This window comes from Canis lupus, chromosome 5 (assembly GCF_011100685.1).
Source record: "Canis lupus familiaris isolate Mischka breed German Shepherd chromosome 5, alternate assembly UU_Cfam_GSD_1.0, whole genome shotgun sequence".
Lineage (NCBI taxonomy): Eukaryota > Metazoa > Chordata > Mammalia > Carnivora > Canidae > Canis > Canis lupus.
Genome location: NC_049226.1, coordinates 57,458,241 through 57,480,000, shown reverse-complemented (window position 1 = coordinate 57,480,000; position 21,760 = coordinate 57,458,241). Strand labels below are relative to the sequence as shown.

Genomic DNA, 21,760 nt, shown 5'->3' with positions numbered 1-21,760 from the left:
TCAGGCTCACTGCTGCTCCCCTGGGACAGCAGGCCTGAGGCCTGTGCTCTGCCACCCTGAGGAGTAAGTCTGAGTCTCCTAGAACCGCCCTCCTGAGCCCAATGGCAGCTGAAAGTGTTTAGGAAATGTCCAAGGCACAGCTGGACTGCCAGGTTACACTCTTGCTGCAAATCCTATCTTGAATATCTAAACCCAAATACTGACAGTAGCCTTCTTTTTTCATTTCTTCTTCAACAAGGCTTATCACCCCCAAACCAGGCAGGTGGGGGCCTTGAGCTGACCCATAAAAAATAATAGCATTTACTGAGTGGCGTGAACTATAGGCTCTGCTCTAAGTGCTTTTTATTACCTATGTGACCAGTCAGTTCTCACAACTGTGAACCATCATGACCCCATTCTACAGAAGAGGATGTTGAGGTCCTAGGATGGTGAGTTCCTTGCCTGAGGTTAGGTAGACAGAAGTGCTAGCATGCCAGGTAGTCTGGCTCCAGAGCCTGCGCTGCCAGCAGGAGCATCACAGGACTTCTCAAGAGGAAGTCCCACCCAGGAAGGCCCAAGAAAGGGATAAGCTCTTCTGTCACCCTGCCCAGACGGCTGCATCTCTTCTACTGAAAATCCCTGACTTCTTGGCCAGAGATGCTGTTGGTGCCCTGTGCCACATCCCTGGGCTCACCTCTGATTTCAGAGCAGCGGGGTAGGTGGTCCTCCAGCGCACGGGCAGTGTCCTGTCTTGTCCCATCGCTGGCCTGCGCCAGGACCGTGTCTGACCTGCTCAGCCCAGGGCAGCCTGAAAGGGTGGGAAGTTAATACCCCTGGGGGCAACAGTCAAGCCCTGGAGTATGGCAATCCATCCTTAGAAGGTGTTTCTACGTGGCTCCTCAGGGGGTCTCCGGGAGGTGCAGACAATACCCCTATCCATGTGAGCTGCCCCCAGTACCCAGCCAGCTCAGGAACACAGACCCCACGGCTTTTCCCTCCTTGCCATCTCTCTGCACTGGCTCACTGCTCCCTCCTGGGCCCTTCTCAGGTGATACCGGGAACTGAAGTCATGGCCAACTCTGCCTTCAGGTACCATGCAAGTGTAGGGTTAGGTCACCCACTAGTATGATGACAGAGTATGTATGTATGTAGGGTTAGGTCACCCACTAGTATGATGACAGAGTATGATGCCTGCCAGTGGGACGTGGGATGGTAACCAGCCTGCAGAGCCCTCGCTGTGGTGGGCTGCAGAACCATGTATGGCATGCTGTGAAAGCCAAGAAGTTCTCCCCAGCATTTAAGGAAGCCTTGCTGCCTCCAGCCAGAGGGCAGGTGGTGCTGAAAATTAGGCCACAGGTACAGTCATATGAGTGAGAAATCCCAGGGAAGAATGGTGGGTGGCCTTGACAGGTTCCTGAGGGGAAGGTGTCCAGCCTGGGCCTGGTTTGGGGTCATTGTGAGGTATTTTCTGCAACTCCAGACAAGAGAAGCTTCCTCTCCTGAAACAAATGGGACATGAAATGGGAGGACAACTCCCAGGTGAATTTGCTCACCATCCCAGGGGGCCTTCCTTGACGCTTTCCGATGGGAGCTTGCAGAGACCCACCACAGGCCTCTTGAGCTCCACTGGACTTCCAGCCAGAAGGAAAGACAAGAAGACACAGGAAAGCTTGCACCCAGCTGGTCCTGCTGTCTTTTGCCCTGTATGCCCCACTCAAAATTACCAAATGTGGTATTTGTAGCTTCTGCAAAATGACACTTGTGGTGTGAGTTCATGGTGGCTGCTGTAACAATGACCACAGACTGTGGGACTGAAAGCCACAGAACTTTACTGTGTCCCAGGCTGGAGGCTCAAGTCTGAGATCAAGGTGCCAGCAGGCTGGGTCCTTCTGGAGGCCCCAGTGGCCATCTGTTCCTGGCCTTTCCCCAGCTTCTGGTGCTGCTGGCAACCCTTGATGCTCCCTGGCTGATAGACATGTCAGTTCAATCTCTGCCTCTGTCTTCACACGAACTTCTTTTCTGTGTCCCTCCGTGTGTCCTCCCATATAAGGATACCAGTGGCTGGATTTAAGGACCCACCCCCTTCCAGCATGACCTCATCCTAACCTACATCTTCATTACATCTTCAGAGACCCTACTTCCAAAGAACATCACATTCACAGGTGCCGGGATGAGGACTTAACACATCTTTCAACCTATTATACTTGTTGTCTCCAGAATCTGCCCCTGCCTTCCCTCTTTGCATCCAGACCAGTAGCTGGGACCAGGCTTGGTCTGAGCAGGGATGTTGAGTACCTCATGGGAGGGAGTAGCTTCCTCCCAGAGGGATTGCAGCTCCTGGCTAGGCAGCTCCTGACTAGGTACTGGCAGGAACCTGAGGTCAAGCATGGGAGCAGCTCTGGAGACTGTTGGATGGGGGTGTATGGAATCTGAGGCTGGGCAGGGGAGAGTGTACTGATACAGGGGCAGTCACCTACAACTAAGCATTAACATCTCCGCAGATGGAGCCAGCCTTAATACACTTGGGGTGGCTCTCAGAAGCTGGGCCGTGATGGTGGCCAATACATATGAGGCAGAAACACCAGAGTATCTTTGGAAGAGTGTGAGGTATGGGCCCAAGGCCAGGAGGGGGGCTATTGGGATGAGTTCATGGGAACCAGCAGCTTACTGGGTCCCCAAGGGGGCTTGGAAGACATGCCTTCCACTAACGTAACAGGAAAGGGTACCAGCATTGCCAAGAAGCTCAGCCAGGGCTGATCCAAATGGCCAGTGTAACAGGTAGAAAGCCACCATGAGAGCTGCAGCAGGAGGGGTGTGGCTGTGCGTGATCAGGGTCAAGGTGGGGCCGTGATGGTGATGGGAAGAGACTCTAGAGGGAAGCCAGGTGCCTGTGGGAATCTGTGGCGCTGGCTCAGAGACCCTGGCAGCCCCGGGTGGACGGATGAGCAACTAACTAGGGCATCGCCTGACTTGCATGAACAAGGATAATCAAGCACTGGGATGTCCAAGGCTGATGTCAACACTCCTTCCTGGAGGGACCAGCATTCCAGTCCACACCCCTGTTGCTTAGAGAGGTTCCAGCGCCTCACGGAAGGGCTCCACACTACCCCACACGCATATGTGCCACACATTCCCCTGGAGTAACTCTACTCTGGACAAAAGATACCCATAATTTTGAAGGACTTTTTTTTAAAGGTTTTATTCATTCATGAGAGACAGCGAGAGGGGCAGAGACTCTCAGAGGCAGAGGGAGAAGCAGGCTTCATGCAGAGAGCCTGATACGGGACTCAATCCCGGAACCGCGGGATCACGCCCTGAGCAAAAGGCAGACACTCAACCGCTGAGCCACCCAGGCGTCCTGTTGAAGGACTTTTTGATACAGGGTCTGGGTTGACAGTGGTACCAAGAGACCCAAGATGTCAAAACTGGCCCCCAGGTGGTACGAGGGCTTATGAATGTCGAGTGATGGATGGAGTCCTGGCCCATGTCCCCCTCAGAGTCGATCCAGCAGGCTTGTGGACACATCCTATGATCATTCCCTGGTTCCCACCTGCTTCATGGTGGATTTATTTGGCAGCTGCCAGAGTCCTCTCATGTTTCCTATCCTGAGGGGTGAGTGCCCTGTGGTAGAGAAAGCCCAGTCACCGTGTGAAGCTGCCCTCATTCCCCAGCAGAGACAGTGACTTGGAAACACTTCTTCCAGGTTGAAGGACAGATGCGAACGCCAACCTCAAAGACAGAGAATTCGGGAGTGGTGCCCCCTTCACATTCCCATTCAGGCCGCTGGCACGGCCTTTGAACAAACCGGATGGAGGGCAGTAAGCGGAACAGGGCAGCAACTCCAATGCCCTGGAGCCGGCAAGGGTGTCTGCCAAGGATAGCCTCTGCTTCTAGGTGTGCAGATTGCTCCAGTCACTGTGTTACACCCACTCTGCCTATGGACAGTTGAGTGTGCCCAGACTGCTGTCCTGCCCTAGCGCTGGGTGAGCTCTCCCTTGCTGTTACAATATGGCACACGGGGCCCTCACTCCCTGCACATCTGATGGACGTCTCATGGGTTCATTTACTGAGGATGTTCTGTTCATTGGACCTGCTGAAAAAGAAGTGGAAGTAACCTGTGTGTCCTGGTGAAACACCTGCTGGCCAGAAGTCAGAGAAATCCTACAAGAATTCCAGGTTCTAGGGATCCCTGGGTGGCGCAGCAGGTTAGCGCCTGCCTTTGGCCCAGGGCGCGATCCTGGAGACCCGGGATTGAATCCCACATCGGGCTCCCGGTGCATGGAGCCTGCTTCTCCCTCTGCCTATGTCTCTGCCTCTCTCTCTCTCTGTGTGACTATCATAAATAAATAAAAATTAGGGATCCCTGGGTGGCGCAGCGGTTTAGCGCCTGCCTTTGGCCCAGGGCACGATCCTGGAGACCCGGGATTGAATCCCACATCGGGCTCCCGGTGCATGGAGCCTGCTTCTCCCTCTGCCTGTGTCTCTGCCTCTCTATCCTCTCTCTCTCTCTCTGTGACTATCATAAAAAAATAAAAATTTAAAAAAAATTTAAATAATAAATAAATAAAAATTAAAAAAAACAAAAAACAAAAAAAAAAAAGAATTCCAGGTTCTAAAAAAAAAAAAAAAGAATTCCAGGTTCTGCCACATTTGGGGATTTCAAGGGGTATGACAGTCTGGCTCATGCTGGAACGTTCCCTTAAAGATAAAGGGCTTGTTGCACAGTACACGGTGCTTGGTGGGCTTCTTTGAATGGTGGAAGCTACAAATGCCACATTTCCTGTATTTTGAATGAGGCATAAAGAGAAAGGACAGCAGAGGCAGGTTGGGTGCAAGCTTTCCTGTCTTTCCTCCTGGATAGAAGTCTAGTTGGAGCTCGAGAGGCCTGTGGTGGGTCCCTGCAAGCCCCTGTCAGGAAGTGTCATGGAAGGGCACCTGGATTCTGGAGCAAGGCCACAGCAGAGAACCATGTGCCCCATGAAAAGCAGCTCCCAAGATGAGACTGGGCCCTGGCACCAACCAGGACCATGGTACCTGGCCACAGGCCATGGCACGGTAACACACCCAGAGCTGCCTACCACGGCATTGCTAAGTGGGCACAGTCACTGTCTGGCAGACAGTAGAAATGCATTGCATGGCTTAGAATCAAGTGAGTCTCAAGAGTCAAAAAGTTACATGAAAAGTGGCCCAGGTGACCAGGTCAGCTATACCATGGAATCAGAGCCTCCCTTCAGTGCAAGTCTGTGGCCTCATGGGGGGCTGGGGTCCCTACAATCATGTGACAGAGGGGAACCCACCTCCATCCTGGTTCACAGATATCATGCCAGCATGATACGTTGGACAGAGGTGACAATGGACCGTTGTGCCACTTGCCCCACTCAAGAATGTCCTTGAAGAACAGTGGTGAGTACAAATCCTCCAGAGGCCAGAAATCTGAGCAGGATGCTTGGTTTTCAGTTTTGCAGGATTCACCTCTGGGGGCTTCCACATCAGTGGCACAGAGTGGGCCACGGCAGCAACGCACGTCCAGTGAGGGCCAAGCGGCTACCAAAGCAAGCAGAGGTGCTGGTCAGGGACAGATAGGGGGTGGTAGGGAAAAGGATGCCTCTCAGTTAATGCCTCAGTAGAACCTGCAGCCATAGGGATCGACTGTGTCTTCTTGTGCTCATCGAGGTTGTCTTTGTTGGTGGCGCTGTGACAGTCACCACCTTGAAGCACCAGCGATGTTCTGAGCAGACGTGAGCACTGCAGGGATGACTGCCCACTGCCAGGACCCCTGCACTGCACCTGCCACAAGCAGCAGCCTTTCTAGCACTTTCCACAGTGTCTCCAGGCTGTCCTCTGCTTACAGGCAGGGTGGCCCTGGGGTGGCAGTGGGTGATAAATGCCCCAGCTCCTCCTTCCTCAAGAATACCTCAGAGGTGCATTCCAATGTTGGGCAGGGGCTTCCCGGCAGGATTGGGACCCAAGTGCCCCAGGCCATAAGGCACCTTCCAGCGTTTTCTGCTTCCTGCACTCTTGCCTCCACATCACCCCCAAACTGCGTTAAACAGTGTCCCCCCAAATTCATGCCTACCCAGGCCTTATTTAGAAATAAAGTTAAGATGAGTCCTTAAGGGCAGCCCGGGTGGCTCAGCAGTTTAGCACCGCCTTCGGCCCAGGGCGTGATCTTGGAGACCCGGGATCGAGTCCCACATCGGGCTCCCTGCATAGAGCCTGCTTCTCCCTCTGCCTGTGTCTCTGCCTCTCTCTCTGTGTGTGTATCTCTCATGAATAAATAAATAAAGTCTTACAAAAAATATATAAGTCCTTAAATCCAATGACAGCCGCCTTTGTAAGAAGAGGATACACAGAACGGTGCCACGTGTCCACAGGCAGAGATTGGGTGCTGCATCTCTAGCCAAGGGACATGAAGATCCCTGGCAGCAGCAGGAGCTGGGACAGACCCCCCCCCCTCTCCAAACAGCATCCAGAGGGCAAACCTGCCCACGCCTTGATCTTGGACTTCTGGCCTCCAGACCAAGAGAACAAATTTCTGTTGTTTCCAGCACCTGGTCTGTGGTCCTTTGCCGTGGCAGCCCCAGGAAAGTCATCCCTCCTGAATAAATGCACTGCTCCAAAGCCCTCGTCCCAGGCTTGGCTTTGGAGAGAACCCAAATGATGTCCCCCAGGTGCTGGGGATGTGCCCCTGCTGTGGGCAGGAGAGCAAAATGGGGTCACTACCCCGGACCCTCCGGACTTGGGGAGGAGCTGTCCCAGCTCTCAGGGAAGCATTTCAAAGGCAGCATTGACAATGCACATTCCAGCGTCTGCCAGAGACAACACACGAGGAAGCCAGCAGCCCCCCAAAACTGTCCTGCTGCAATGAGACACATCCGGAGGCAGCCTCCCCTCCCCACCATCCCCTCCCCATCCTCCCGCCAGCCCAGATGCCTGTAATACGGGAACTGCTGGCACCCCCTTTCTGAGCTGGGCCTGCTCAGCTGCAAACCTCGATCCGCCCCGGCCTTCAATCTGCCCATCTCATCACCCCCGGAATAGAACTCAGCGTTTATAAAGCACCAGCCCTTCCCGTCCCTTTTTTCTGGCCCTGTAAATATGTGGGCAGAAATAGCAGCCTGCAGGCTGGAGCGAGTGATTGCTGGGTGCGGAACCAGGCGAAGGCTCCTGCCCGGGTGGGCCTCGACGCGTGGGTGCCCGAGGCGGGCACAAAGGCCGGCTTTAAATAGCTCCTTGTGGGTTATGTGCCGCAGAGAGAGGGCAGCCTGCAAGCCACAGGGAAGGTGAGGACAGGCAGGCATGGGGCCGGCAGGGGGGCGGGGGGGGGGGAGTGTCCTGGCAGCTCAGCAGCTCCGTGAACCTTGAACCAACCTGCACATCCCCTGAGGCCCACGGGTGCAGCTGACCCCACCCGGCCTTCCTCCATACAACATAAGGCTTGGGACAGCACCCTAGCTGCCTCCAGGGTTGAGGAGGACGGGCAGCCTTGAGCCCCGCCTGGTAGCTTCTGTGCACCATCTGGAGCTGGAACACCCTACCCCGGGGAGTCCTCCAGGGTCCAGGAGGAGGGAGCAGTGACTCTGCACAAGAAGGTACCGGGTGGCAAGGGATACAGGGGCCATTGCCCCTGGGCATCACTGTCCTCATTTATGGACTTGGCCGGACTTGGCTGCCCCCAATACCCCCGCCTGTCCTGAGGTGGCCCGGATCCCCAGCTGACCCAGATCCAAGCCCTGCTGTTCATCAGCCACCTGCTCTCCACTCACCCCCAGGTCCACTCCATTTGTGGAGCTTCTGCTCACATTGAATCCTGGAGGTCTTGCTCCTTGGCCCATCCTACTCCCTGGATGACTCTGCCAAGCTCTGCAACCCAGGCCTTTAGGGCAGGGGACGAAGGGGTAACCTTGTACCAGAAGAGGTCTTGAGGAGGTAAAGGGCCTTGGAGCTAGAGATGGAGGTAGGGCTGGAGGGGGAGAGGGAGGAGCTGGAGGAAGAGAGGGAGGAAGAGTGAAGTGGGAGCTGGAAGTGCTAAGCCTGGGTTGTGGTTTGGGAAGATTGGCGGATGTTCTCCTTTGCCCCTGACAAGGCCAGGTCTTTGGGGAGCCCTACCCTGCACCCCTTTGCTGGGGCACCTGGACCTCAGTAGTCACTCTGCCAGCATAGCCCTTTGGGAGTAAGTGTCCTCTAGCATCCTGTCCCCATGGCCTCCAAAGCTGCAGACCCCTGGATAGATTGTATGACCAGAGGCAGATGGCAGGCCCCAGGGTTCACACAAAGTCACCATCCTTTCCCCCTTGAGGTGGCCTGAGGTGGGGACCATCAGGAAGGGCACCACGGGGCCAGCTGGGCAGTCACCTGGCTGCCACCCTGACCACAGTGTGGCATACCCATGGCTAGCCTCATCCACAGGCTTTCAGGGCTCTGCTGTGACCACTGCTCCTCTCACTGCCGGCTTTCGTCTCCTCTAAGTGTGATGACTTGCTCTGCTTTGGTGCCACCGAAAACCTGGACCCCCTGCTGCCTGTCAGATCTCCAGTGACCAATGACCCCTGTCACCCTGCTGCAACCTCGTCACCCTACGTCCATGGTGGCAGCAGAGGAGAAAGGGCTGAGTGGTGTTCATGGAGACTCAATGGCCTCCCTTCACCCATCACCATGTCTAAGGAGACAGCGTAGAGGCATCCTGGCCAAGGGACCAAGAGACCAAGTTGGGGTGGACTCCTCCAGCCTCTCTAGGTCCCCATACCTCTGCCCCTCCCACCGATGCCCAAGGACATGGGCACATCTAGCTCCAAGCCCCTCCGTCCAGAGCCCAGGGAGCCCACACTGGAGATGGTCTCTAGTCAGCGAGGGTACGGCCCCAGCCCAGCCATAGGCACAGGGAGCACAGCGAGCAGCCAAAGGCTTTATTTCATGCTGGGACCGAAGGCCCATGGACGCCCTTCTCTACCATTTCACCAAGAAAGTAGCACCACCTACTCCCAGCCTCCCACGACCTGGTCCCAAACCCACAGACCAAATGCCTAGAATCAGGATTGTGAAGTCCACCAAGGGCCCTGAGCGTGCCTAGCTCAGCCTCAGGTCAAGCTGGCTCTGCCAAGGAGGAGCTGGGCTGGGGGTCTGCAGGAGAGGTGCATTGGGGGAGCCCCAGGATGACTTCCAGGTGACAGTGGGGACAGAGCCTAGGGTATGCAGGGAGGCCAAGGCTTTCCTCTCGTTTTATGTGGCCTGTTGTCATGTCCCCTTTGAAACAGCCAGAGTGGGCAGATTACCTGGTGGCTATGGGCTCCAGGACAGGCAGAGGCCCACCTCTGCCCTCACATGGCGTAGGCTGCCCAGTAGAGGACATTGACTGCCACAAAGGCCGCAGGGAACACCACACGGGCATAAATGTCGATGGTGTCTGCGTCGATGGGCTTGAAAAGTGTACGGAGGCCTCCTTGGCCCCCTGCACGGGCCCCCCGCTGTTTCTTGGCTTCTCCTGTCTCCACCTCCACACACCTATAGGAGCCCATGAGGTTCCCAGGCCTGCGGCACTGCCGACGGGACACTGCCAGCTCCTGGGTGACTCCCGCGGCGGACAAGGAGAACAGCACAATGGCATTCTTCACATCCATCTGCATAGCGAGGGTAGGGGTGGGGGGACAGGGCTGAGCCAAGGGCTGGCTGCCTCCCCCAGAACCCCCAACCTGGGTCAGCAGCTAAGTCCCTCCGTGGGTATCACTGTGACCAGCAGCAGGAAGGGCCAAAGAGTCCAGGCCTGCTGTCCTGTGCCAGGGGCTGCAGGTTACCTCCCCAGAGCAGTAGGTCCTGAATCGGTCCCAGGAAAAGTGGCCCCAGCAACACTGTCCTTCTGTGCTGGGGGCGGAGGGAGTGGGGGCTGAGGGGCAGTGGGAGGTGGTAGGGGAGGCCGTCCTTGTTTCTGAGCACCAGAGAACCAGGAGCCCCAGCCTCACCTCTGCTCTCTGCTCTGTGACCTTGACCTTGGCCTTGGCCTTGGCCTTTTGCTTCTTCCGGTAGTCAGCATTGAAGTGGGCGAAGGCATACTCCACCAATGCAGCAAACACAAAGACATAGCAGATCCAGAAGTACACATCCAGCGCCTTGATGGCTGAGGCCCGCGGGAGGGAGGAGCGGGCACTGACCATCAGCGTGGTCATGGTCAGCACTGTGGTAATGCCTGCTGGGAATGGGCAGTGACACTGCTGGGGCCCCTGTCATCTCCCTGCATCCCTGCCCCCAGCCCAGGTGCAGGTCAGCTCCTCTAACCAGCCCCAGCCTGGCTGGCCACTGGCCCAGGACAGCTGGGAACAAGGAGGCAAGACCAGGCTTGTGGCGAGCAGGGTTGGAGTCCTATTTTTGGGCTCCAATCCTTCCACCAGCTCCCTCTGAGGAAAGATCAGGGCCCTGTACCTAGAGATACCCTGGCGGGCACTGCTGCCTGACTGATCCAGAAGGAGACCCAAGACATGGCGACCAGGAGGATGGAGGGCATGTAGGACTGGATGATGTAGACGCCCCGGTTCCTCCGGAGGTGGAAGTGCAGGCTGAGCCGAGGAAACTGACCCGCTGCCGGAAAACGCTTCTGGTTGGGACCTCACCCCCCACACCCCCCACACCCCCTACCCACACACAGTGGCTCTCGGGTGGAGAGGAGGATGTGGCAGGGCACTGGGGAGCCACTGTAATCCTCAGACCCCTTCTTCCCCACCTTCCCCACAAAGCCCAATAGGTCAGGGGGCTCCTCTGCCCGGGGTCTTGTCGGGGAGAGGCTGGCCCCCTGCAGGGTCACCCAGAGGACAGAGGGAGACAGGTCCAGTGCTGCCCTGACCCAGGGAACTCAGCCAGCAATGTGGCCAGCTCACCTGTCCTGGCCCTCCTCCATGCACAGCCAAGCTACAGCAAAGAGCCAGCCAGGCTAGTGGGCACCAATGACCAGGTGGTAGGTGCTGGGAAGGGGCAGGAGAGGCCAGGAGACAAGGCAGCCTCAGGAGGTGTGGCCCTGACCCCCACACCCCTCATACTCCCCAGACCCCAGGCCCTAGGCACGGCTAGCCTCCAGGAAGCAGCAAAGGACAGAAGAATAAGGCAGAGAGAGCCTGAGCCACATCCGCACTGTGGTGTCCTGAGTCCCTTGGTTGGGCGCAGCCCATGGCCATCAGTGGTTTTCCAGCCACATCCTCAGGGTAATGGAGGAGCCAACTAGCAACTTAGTTAAAAGTGCCAAAAAACCACAAGCCAGGTTTACAGGAAGAGGCCACGAGAGGCCACTAGAAGCCACAAGAAGCCACGTTACCAGATTTGAAGTTCATCAGCTCTGTGGCAAAGTGGTAGCTGGTGATGGTGAACTGAGCCAACTGCAGCTTGTTCAAGCCGTGGATCTGCTCCTGGTTCTCAGACCAGTAGTAAACGATGTCCTCCGAGGAGTAACCATCTGCAGGAGAGCCCCAGGTGGGCAGTAGAGCCCGGTGTCCCCCGGCCCCCAGGAGCCCTCAGCAGAAGCACCCCACCCATGGTGGAGATGGAGGACAGCACATGAAGACACAGCCAAGGACACAAAGGGAAGACCTTGGGCAGGTGGCCGGGGCCAGAAGAGCTGGCCAAAGGGCAGGTGAGCCACAGGGGCTGTCACACTGGGTCGGTGACACACACACACACACCTTGTCTGGGCTCCGCACCTGTCCATCCCGGGCAAGGCACTGACCCGTGGGAAGAGGGCCAGGCCGGTCAGGCCTTCCAGCAACCTCTCTTCCTTCTCCTCAGCCCAGGCCTCTGATGCCATAGGGCCCGTCCCAGATGCCTTCCTGTGCCTGAGCTGGGCCAGCTGTGAGTCCCCTCTCCTCTCACAGCAAAGTCACTGGAGACACCTGCACGGCCTGGCCCGAGTGCAACCCCACCCTGTCCCGGCCCCAGAAGGGCACTCACAGCTTTCCAGGTGCAGCATACACTCCTGCTCGTCCATAGGGTATTTGGCCAGGTCCATGTCACAGGCCACCGTGGAGGTGATTCTGCCCAGACAACATGCTGGTGAGGCCTCCAGGAGCAAGGCCAGTGCCCGAAATCCTCTGGTTCTCTTGCCCCCCACCCAGAGGGGCCACCTCCAGCGAGCATAGCCAAGCGGCCTCTTGGGTTTCACTGGCATCTGGGTGAGGGCTGAAAACTGTGGTCCGTGTACGGATATTTGTGGGTCTTTCTTCAGTTATCACCACTGGCTTCATTCACTTTCTTCGCTGGGCTACATGGGGAGCTTAGAAGGCAGGTCCAGCCTGAGCACCTGACCTCTGGGCAGTCCCACTGCCTGGGCAGTGTACAAAAAGGTCCGGGTTGCCAAGTGTTCTGATTTTCCAGAAGAATTTAGATTCTTACATAAATCTCCTGGTTTTTAAAATGTTGGCAGCTAATGCTGTTTTTAAAAGGCATATGTCAGAAAGCACGTGTTCAAACAAATTCACACACATGTATGTTCACAGCAGCACAACTCACGATGACCAACATGTGGAAGCAGCCCCGAGCTCATGAATGGGTGAGGGGTGCTAGGCCACCAAACCCTGATAAACGTCACAACGGGGTAACCCTCAGAAACACTGCGCTCCAGAAGAAAGGCAGACACCAAGGGGACATTGCGTGTGATTCACTCGACATGAAATGTGCAGAATAGGCAGAAAGTGGGGTTCGGGGGAGTGAGTGCTCATGGGCATGGGGCCTCCTTTTGGGGGAATGAGACGTTCTGGAATCAGATAGATGTGATGTTTGCACAACACTGCAAATGTACTAAATGCCACTGAATCATTCACGTTGAAATGGTGAATTTTATGTTATAGGAATTTCATCCCCACATAAAAAACAGAAAGGCACCGTGTTGGCCAAAATGCTGCACCTGCGGGCTTCCCACGGCCACCTCTGCAGCTGCTGTGTTTTGCGCGAGGAGCTGGTTGCCTAAGGCTACAGACAACGTGCACAGCTCCCAGCAGGCAGCTTGGGGGGGCGGGTCCCAGGCTCACCGGATGCTGTACAGGATCACCCCGTCAGGCTGCAGCCGGATAAGCTTGTTCTCCACGGTCACATCGTGGAACCAGGCGGACTTGGCATTCACAATGAAGGTGTCCGGGAGCCAGAGCTTGTCCACAAAGCGGCTGTCCAGGCCCAGAGTCTCGTTGGTGTGGTTGTAGGCCAACCTGCTGTCCCGCCAGCTCTGGTGCAGAAACACCGTCATGGTGTACTCCTGCAGAGGGTGGCAGCCAGGGCCACTGGCCATCAGCCCTGCTCCTCTCCTGGGGGCCAATGGCCAGGGGTGGGGCAGAACCTGGCCAGCACCTACCATGTTCACTTCCGAGATGTGGTCGATGCTGGCCACCTCGATGGCCAGGGCTACATTCACAGGGGGCCCTGTAAGGAAGATGCTGAGGCCAGGCTCTCCACCCTGCACAAGCCCAGGTAGGCAGGACAGGGCTTAGCCAGGGCTTTGCAGGGAGGACCATGCTGGTGAAAGTCTGCAACAACATCCTGAGAAGATTCGTCTTCCTGGCTGTCTCCCTGGAGGGGAGCTAGCTGTGGCTAGCCCTTGGCTGACATGGCCCTTGGGAACCATAGCTACACCCCTTGGAGGAGCCAGCCCAGAGCTGAGTGCAGGAGTCCCCCCAAACTCCCAATCCCCTTGGCTGCCCTCACCTCCAATGCCAGGCCGGAAGTTGCGAGCATAGCCGTCCATCAAGCCGTCCAGGTTGGGGAGCCAGGATATCTCCAGGTTAGAGCCAACATAGTCTCCAATGTCATTCATTGCTCTAAAAACACAGAGCCTGTTGGTCACAGGCAGGGCACAGGCATCCTATGGAACCTAGGTCCCCTCCCAGGCCCAAAGCCAGAGTGGCCAGGAAGACCACTGTGAGAGCCCCCCTAGGCTGGACCAGGCCAGTCCCAGGAACTCCTGCCAGACACAGGGAACTCCAGGGAAGGAGCAGGGCCCAGGGCTCATCCTACCTCACCCACCAGCCTCTCTGCTTGGCTACCTCCTGCCGACCCGGCCTTAAGCAAGCCTGCTGGGTCAGCCAGAGTCCCCAACCTCCCTCCATAATGGGCCCAAGGACAGTGGGCAGTCCCAGAGCCCCCATCTCTGAGGACTCTCGATGAATAGCCTTCGAGGATCCTGACAAGGGCACACAGCCTCCCTCTCAGCCTCTGAGGGCAAAGTGTCCTGTAGGAGGTGACTTGAGAAAAGAGCTGTGTGACCAGGAAGCTGCGGGCCGGTGGAGGGGGATGGGTGAGACCCCAAACCTGATAAGGGCCCATGAGACCCTATAGCCAACCTCTTGCTCTCTGTCCCTTTCCAGGCAGGCCCAGGCCTGGCCCCAGAGATCCCCAAGTGGTCATGTGCCTCTGAGGCTTAGCCTGAGGCCAGAGTGCTGGGGCCCATGCCAATGATTGAAGCTAGTCCCACTGACAGCTTGTGCTGGGCCGCAGGGCTGTCCCACCTGTGGCCTCTTATGGCCTGTACACACCAGACGGCCCTAAGGCCCCCTGCCGCTCCACCTACCCACCCCTCCTGTGTTTATCTGTCCTGGGGTGAACACTGTTGCCCAACACTCATGTCCACCCAGAACCTTAGAACAGGACCTTATTTGGAAATTGGGCTATGATTAGTTAAGATGATATCATGCTTGATTGGAGTGGCTCTAAATCCAATGGGTGGTGTCCTTATAAGAAGAGAAAGCAGACACACAGGGAGGTCATACAGACACACAATGGAAGCAGAGATTTAGATAGATGTAGCTACAAGCCAAGGGATGCCAAGGACCCAGGCTGCACCAGGAGCTGCAGAGAAATCACAAAATGGATTCTCCCTCGGAACCCTCCAGAGAGAGTCAGTCCTGCCCTCAGACTTGATCTCGGGTTTCCCCGAGATCAATATAGGGGCCTCCAGAGCTGGGAAAGAATAAATGTTTCTGGTCTTAAGCTCCCTAGCATGTGGTCACTTGTTACAGCAGCTGCAGGCAACACACCCTGCCTCCTGGCCCAAGGGCAAGGCCCACCCACAGCCGGGCAGGAGGTGAGGAGGGCACTGAGTAACAGCGCTATTGTGTTGCTCTGTAATAACATCGTACTCTCAAGTGGGTTCTAGAACTCCAGGAGGGCTTGACTGGGTCAGGGAAGTACCAGCAGCTTGGCACCCAGCCGCCTCCTCTGATTCATATACCGGCGCTTTGAAGAATGTCAACTTTGAACCAAGAGCTCCTTAGCTGTGGAAACTCACTAGCCCCTCACTGATCCCAAAGGACCACCTTGGTCCCTCCAGGCAATGGCCTGGTTCAGAGGGGTTAGAGCAGATGATTTGGTAACAAAGTGCAAGAAGGAAGTGAATGAACTCCTGGCCCCAAGGAAAACACAATTAAAAATACAAATGGAGGTCACCCTGAAGATCAGATGCAAAGGGATTCCAATTAGATTTTATTTTTGGACTGGCCCAGCTGCCATCTTGCTGCAGCGGCTCGCCTGCCAGGAGACACCGTCCTTCCCTGGCCTTGGATGGAGCCACAGGCAGGCATACCTTTCCTCTGCTGGGACCCCTGACCACTCGCGGTCTGAAGGAAGAGTATGGGTAAGCCTCCAGCCACAGAACCCGCCCTCAAGTGGGAGGATGCCAGTGCATTTCCTAGCCTTCATCATCCCAAAGGGGGTGTGAAGGGAATAGGCCCCCAGCCCCACGTCACTTCTCACCTAGCACAGGAGCTGCTCGTTTTTCCATCTGTGAAGCTAGAACTACGTGCTAGGTGGGGTTGTGGAGGGCCTCGCTTTCCTTCCACAGCTCAGGCAGCAGCTATAGGGGTTGACAGGGTCCACATTCCATGTAGGGGAGCTCAGCACAGTGTCGGCTTCTAGGGACTCTGACCAGCACCTTGGGAGACAGGTTCTGCTTCATCTGATGGCCTTGGAACCCAATGATAGCCTCGGGTGGGAGCTCCCTTGATGTAGACAGAGAAGCTCAGAGACATACACCCAGACTCCTGGGATGAAGCAGGCACCGTGAAAATACTGGTGGCTTGCTCCTAGGTGCTGGGCACCATTAGGCCTCCCTCCCTCTACTGACCCATTGAGAAACAAGCCCACTCCTGTCGCTTGTCTGTACCCCTGGGGACAGGAAGGAAAGGTGGGTGTAGCTGAGCAAAGCAGTGGGAGCTTCTCTCCAAGGATCTTTCCACCATGCACACAAGCCCACAATCCCTCACAGCTCTGCTTTCAGAGCAGCACCAGCTGCATTGGCACCTCAGTTACCAAGGCAAAGAGGAACACCGCAACGGGTGCACGGTGAGCTGGCAAGGCAGGAGATACAGGCATGGCTTCTCCAGGGAGATGGAGGTGCCAGCAACCCAGAGGGGCCACCCATGGGGGTGTGCAGCTGGCAAGCTCAGGCACCCACTGCATGGGTGGATCGTCAGGCTCAGGGAAGGCACAGCTTTGACCCAACCCACAAATGCTGCACAGCACTTTCCTCCTTCTCCCACCAAGACTTTCCTATGAGGAAGCCCAGGATCTGACCTGAGAGCAGGCACCTCCTGTCCTCTCACACCACTCCAGGAAGAAAGGGAGGGCACTGTCCCCCTGGCTTCTGGACTGGAGGGACACAGAAGCTGGTGGGAGGGAGGTCCCAGACTGACAGCACTGCACTGTCTGAAGGTCACCCACCAAGGCCCACAAAGCCCAGGGGCTCTCCTCTTGGCCATGGCCACAGTCTCCCTGCCTTCCTGCACAGGCAGACTAGCACATTCATTACCTGAAACCCCAAACCAGATGTGGGTCAGAGTTCAGAATGTTTCAGTTTTTAGAAAGGCAATATAGGGGCACCTGGGTGGCTCACGTCATGATCTCAGGGTCCTGGAATCAAGTCCCACGTTGGGCTCCCTGATCAGTGGAGTCTGCCTCCCCCTCTCCCTCTGCCTCTCCCCCTGTTTGTCTCTCTCTGCCTTGCTCTCTTTTTTTCTCTCTCTTTTTTTTAAAGACTTTATTTATTTATTCATGAAAGACACAGAGAGAGAGGCAGAGACATAGGCAGAGGGAGAAGCAGGCTCCCTGCAGGGAGCCCGATGCAGGACTCCATTCCAGGACCCCGGGATCAACCACTGAGCCACCCAGGCGTCCTGAATAAATAAAATATTTTTAAAAAGGGGGGGGGGTCAATACAATGCACATATGGACTTGGGGTGCAGGGTCAGGGGGTGATCTGGAGAATTTTCCAGCAGGAAAGTACAAGCAAGCCCCAAAAGTAGAATGAATGAGCCTCATGTAAGAGCAGAACAGGCTTTACCACCAAATGAGTTTTGGTGTCAAACTTGGGCTAAGACTTTGAGGTTCGGAGCAGCTTGGACTTCAGAATCACAGCTCCATGGCTGTACTGGGCCAACAGCCCATCCTAGGCCTCTAGCACATACATCCATGGCCACGCCTCGATGCTCTGCCCTTCCTGTTACCTTGAAGTAGGAAGAGGGAAGAGGGTGATGGAGCTTGATAAAAGAACAAAGCCCTCCCAAGGACAGGATGTCGCATCAACATTGCCCATGATCTTGGGCACAATGGCCACCCTATGGCCAGACCCAGAGCTTCCTGGTTCTTCCCCCATGCCACCAACAAGGAGACTTTGCCCACATCTTCCCCCACCTCCCCATTATGTGCTGCCTGAGTGCCTATAGCCCAAACACAGGCTGATGTTCAACCTTCCCCAGTCCCTAAGGTCTTTGACAATGGCTGATTGCCCAAAATCTGGAATGCTGGGGGGTGGGGGTTGGGGCTGTCCTTGCTCTGGTTTTCTGCTGCCCTTGCACCAAGATGATCTTCAGAAAGGCCCCTCACAATTCCCACGGAAGGTGGCCAGGATACGTGCACGGGATGCCAGACTACCTGGAGCCCCTTCCAAGTCCCCAGAGAAGAGAAAAGCCAGGAAAAGGGAGGAAGCCACAGCCCGGGGGGACCCTGCTTCTTAACCTTGTCCTTCTCCCCTCCCCCAACAGTTAGAAATCCTGACTTGTCCTCGTCCCCCACCCCCTCATCCTCTCCTCTCCCTCCCGGCTCCCCAGCAGAGGCAGTCGGCTCCTTCCCACTTGCATACTCTGGAGTTCAGTGGATTCCATTTGAAACGGCCCCTGAAAGGAGACTCCACAGTGTCCTGGGCCCGAACTTTCTGACGACCGCACACAGCCTTCTCTTGTCCACCCCAGCCCTGCTAGCTGCGGGCGGAAGCTTGTCTGGGTAGCTCTGCTCTCATGGGGAAGGGAACAGCCTCCTCCCCCGTGTCCACGGGATCGCTCCTTTCTTCCTGCCTGCAGCTCGTGCCCAGCTGAGCGCTCAGCCCGCGCCTGGAAGGGCACACGCCAGCCAGGGGCCGGCCAGGAGCCGCTGGGGCCGAGGACCCCCGCGAGCCCACGCGCGGGGGAGAACCGAGAGCGGCTCCCACGCGTTCGCCCAGCCCCGCGGCGCCAGTTCAGCACTGGGACGGCGGACAGCAGCCGGGCGGCCGCGGCCCCAAGGGCAGCGGAGCCGTGAGTCCTGGGAGGAGCGCCCGCGGGGGGCCCGGGGGAGCAGTGGGCACGAGTGGAGGGGGGTGAAGACGCCAGTCGACGGGGGAGCTGGAGACGGGGGCGGAGGTAGATACGAGGTGGGGGCGGGGAAGGAGACCGAGGGTGCTCCTCACCGAGGGCGACCCCGGAGCTTACCTGGTGCCGCGGGGCTGCTGCGCGCAGAGCAGGAGGAGCAGGGGCAGCGGCCAGGCCAGCGCGTCCATGGCCTCGGCACTCTGCGCTGGGCCGGGGGCGGCGCCGGGGTCCGGCCGGTCGCCGGCGCTCGAGAAGTTGCTTCTCCCGCGGCCGCGGCGGCGGCACAGGCGGGGCGGGAGCGGGAGGGCGCGCGGCGCGGGCGCGAGGGCGGACAGAGCGCGGAACCCGGAGCCCGCCCCGCCCCGCCCCGAGCCGGGCCGCCCCCCAAGCCGCCCCGCCCGTCCCCCCCCCCCACCTGCCTCTGGGCCCGCCCCGGGGGTCCCGCACTTCCCACCGCATCACCATCACTGCAGCCAGGGACGCGACCCCGGCCCCAGACCCACCCTGACGCCGCCTCCCGCTGCCCGGCCAGGCGCCTGCAGACCAACCGGCTCCGCGAACCTCCTCGTCCCCGGGCTGTTCGCGGGGGGGGGGGGGGACCACGGTCCCGGGGGCCTGGTTCAGGTAAGTGAGGAGCGGGACGCGGCCAAGGGGGCTGGCGTTCCTGTAGCCTTCACCCGCTACCGGCAGCTCCTTCCAAACCCCTCGCACTCGCGCAGAGCAGAGCCAGAGCCTAAGCCATCACCTGGCAGAGCAGCTCTGCCCAGCTGAATGGCCTGACTGGAGAGAAGAGGAGGGGGTCCATGAGGCTGTTCCACTGGCCTCGGGCCTGGTCACTGGTCCCGGGTAGAGGGACTTCTGTCTGGCCTGATCCGGCTCTGTCACACCTGTCCACATCCCCTTGAAGGGCACTGCAGATGGCTGCGCTGTAACAGGGGTGACATCCACCCTTCAACACCCCACAAAAAGCTGAGAAATTCAAGGCCTTGAGCGTTTTCTTTTTTAATTCTTTTCAACATAAAGTTTTATGCAGTTTCCCTCAAAAAACTTTATCATTGTTTGGTCTCGTTTATTCAAGTCCACTTCTGGACTTGGTATCAGCTGACAATAGAAAGCGAATTCTCATGAAAACACCTAAAAATGGGTAAACATGTCCTGGAGTGGGTTAAGCCTCCTTGTAAGACTGTAGGCATTGGCCAGAGCAGGTGCTGGTAGAAAGCACTTTGTTGCTGGGAATTTCCAGCCCAATCTTGAATGCCCAAGATCCAAGGATGAGGCTGGTTCCCAACTTTCTCAGTGCAAGTGCATCCTTTGGAGGATCTTCCCAACCCCCTTTGGGTATGGAAGCGCTGATCTCAGCATGTACCCACCTGCGTGTATGTGCTCCTGTGCTCTGGACAAGTCTCAGGGCCTTGGGACCCCTTGCCTGTGTGTAGTCCTTCTGTACATGTTTGCTGGGAGAGGAAGGAGTTAATCCTTCAGAAAGTGCCCAGAGCAAGGCCTGACACAGAGTAAGAGCTGCAAGTGTCCACCAGTATTGTTATTATTCCCACTGGAATAGGGGTCTTGTCTGCCTGTTCCTCCAGTGTGCCTCACGTCAAAGCCTCTAGCATATAATAGATGCTCAATAAATGTAGGAAAATACACAGGCTCAGAGTCTCCAAAAGCCAGCAAAACGAGCATGGTCAGCAGGCCCTTTGCTGCTCTGGAGCTTCTGACTCATTCCACAGCAGCGATCTCTGTGCTGGTCCAAGCAGCCATACTCTGCTCACTCTTGCTCTCCTGTGAATCTTTGAGAAGATCCAGGTGCTAGCAGCCTATGGGAAAGAGTGTTGACCTTGAATCACTTGCCTCAATCAGTTCAGAGTGAACCAGAAGACTCTGGTCCTGCTGTTTTCCTCACTTGCCTCTATTACCCGAGGCATAAAATTAACCTTGAGCTTTCCCTGCAGAGGGATACTGTGCAGGTATTTAAGCCACAGCTTCCATTATTTGGTGGCATCCACTCGCCTCTTCTTCCTGAAGCCCTGGAGGCAAGCATGTTGCAAAAACCAGGAAGAGGGGGATCCCTGGGTGGTACAGCGGTTTGGCGCCTGCCTTTGGCCCAGGGTGCGATCCTGGAAACACGGAATTGAATCCCACGTCAGGCTCCCGGTGCATGGAGACTGCTTCTCTCTCTGCCTGTGTCTCTGCCTCTCTCTCTCTCTGTGTGTGTGTGTGACTATCATAAATAAATAATTAATTAATTAAAATAAAAAAAAATAGGAAGAGACAGAGGGAAAGAAGTCACAGGCACACATATCCAACCTAGGACCCTCGTGCCTTGTGCAGGTTTCTGCAGAATAGCTCTGTCTGGGAGAACCAGAATGTTCCATAACCTTCTGTCAAAGTGCTTGCTTTCCTCCCCAGAATCTGCAAGCTCCATTTCAAGTCCAAAATATGCCTATTTGGTTGGTCTGGATCTGGAGAATGGGGTTTTTCATTATTCCTTCTTTTTCAAGAATTAGTCTGTGGCCACTTCTAGACCTAACCAGGTGGTGTCCCCCTTTTCATGTTGGCCCCATTCAGACCAGCCCCAGCTGCCCCAGAACAGACAGAGCCAGTTCCAGGTGGCCTCGGCAAAGGTCAGGAAACCAGGTCCTGGGTTCCGGGTGGCCGGCCACCAGCCAGGCTGAGGCCAGCCCCAGAATCTGAGAGCATCCACAACTGTGAAACAGAACCGGCTCCCTCATCACCTCCCTTTGAGGATTCAGGAAATGCTTCCCCACTCAGAGGTCTAGAGTAGGCCACCACCCTACTCTGGAAAACACTGTAGGCTATTCCCCATGTTAATTCCATGCCTGTTACTTTTCAAGGTGTGGAGGGAAAACCCAGCCAAAGCAGGACTTTCATGAAACTTTCAAGATCCTGAAGAAGGGGGTTCTCAGCAGTGGAAGGTTCTCCATTTCAGATGAGGTCTGTGCTCTCTGCCCAGAGGCCTGGACAACCCTAACTCCCTTCTTGGTACCACTAAGACCACAGAACGGGAGGCCTGATACCAGACCATGGGGAGGATGAAAAAGAAACTCAAATTTCAAACCTAAGGCCTTGGATCCCCATACATCTACTCATCTCGTCCATGGCCTCCCTTTGGCCTACTTGACATGGTGGCTTCTTCATCAGGCAGAACCCATGCAGAGCCCTGTGGTTTCAGGCGCCGGGCA

At 56.6% G+C, this 21,760-nt stretch overlaps 1 protein-coding gene across 10 annotated transcripts; it reads right to left on the bottom strand.

The window, feature by feature from the left end:
• Positions 1-3,223: 3,223 nt before the first annotated feature.
• On the bottom strand, positions 3,224-18,846 carry GABRD (gamma-aminobutyric acid type A receptor subunit delta). Of its 10 annotated transcripts, XR_005359792.1 has the most exons (12): positions 18,678-18,846; positions 13,648-13,760; positions 13,298-13,365; positions 12,981-13,201; positions 11,905-11,987; positions 11,276-11,413; positions 10,393-10,548; positions 9,936-10,162; positions 9,252-9,596; positions 7,746-7,963; positions 5,277-5,523; positions 3,224-3,600 (listed from the first exon to the last, which is right to left on the bottom strand). XR_005359792.1 is itself a non-coding variant. In XM_038537670.1 (10 exons), the coding sequence occupies exons 1-9, from the start codon at positions 18,743-18,745 to the stop codon at positions 9,297-9,299; spliced, it is 1,374 nt and encodes a 457-aa protein (XP_038393598.1). In that variant the 5' UTR covers positions 18,746-18,846; the 3' UTR covers positions 3,231-3,600; positions 9,252-9,296. The 10 variants fall into 10 exon arrangements, 7 of the variants coding, with proteins under 7 accessions (XP_038393598.1, XP_038393597.1, XP_038393599.1 ...); XR_005359793.1 differs by lacking the exon at positions 7,746-7,963 and having other exon boundaries at positions 3,227-3,600; XR_005359791.1 differs by lacking the exon at positions 5,277-5,523 and having other exon boundaries at positions 3,228-3,600.
• Positions 18,847-21,760: the final 2,914 nt, after the last annotated feature.

What these genes read in the sequence shown, in the direction of transcription:
- GABRD (XM_038537670.1), bottom strand. Translation starts at nt 18,745, where the DNA reads ATGGACGCGCTGGCCTGGCCGCTGCCCCTGCTCCTCCTGCTCTGCGCG. An exon ending in CTTCCGGCCTGGCATTGGAG is followed by an intron (nt 13,366 to 13,647) that starts GTGAGGGCAGCC and finishes TCTTCCTTACAG; the next exon opens with GGCCCCCTGTGAATGTAGCC. An exon ending in TATGCTGCACCTGGAAAGCT is followed by an intron (nt 11,414 to 11,904) that starts GTGAGTGCCCTT and finishes GCTCTCCTGCAG; the next exon opens with ATGGTTACTCCTCGGAGGAC.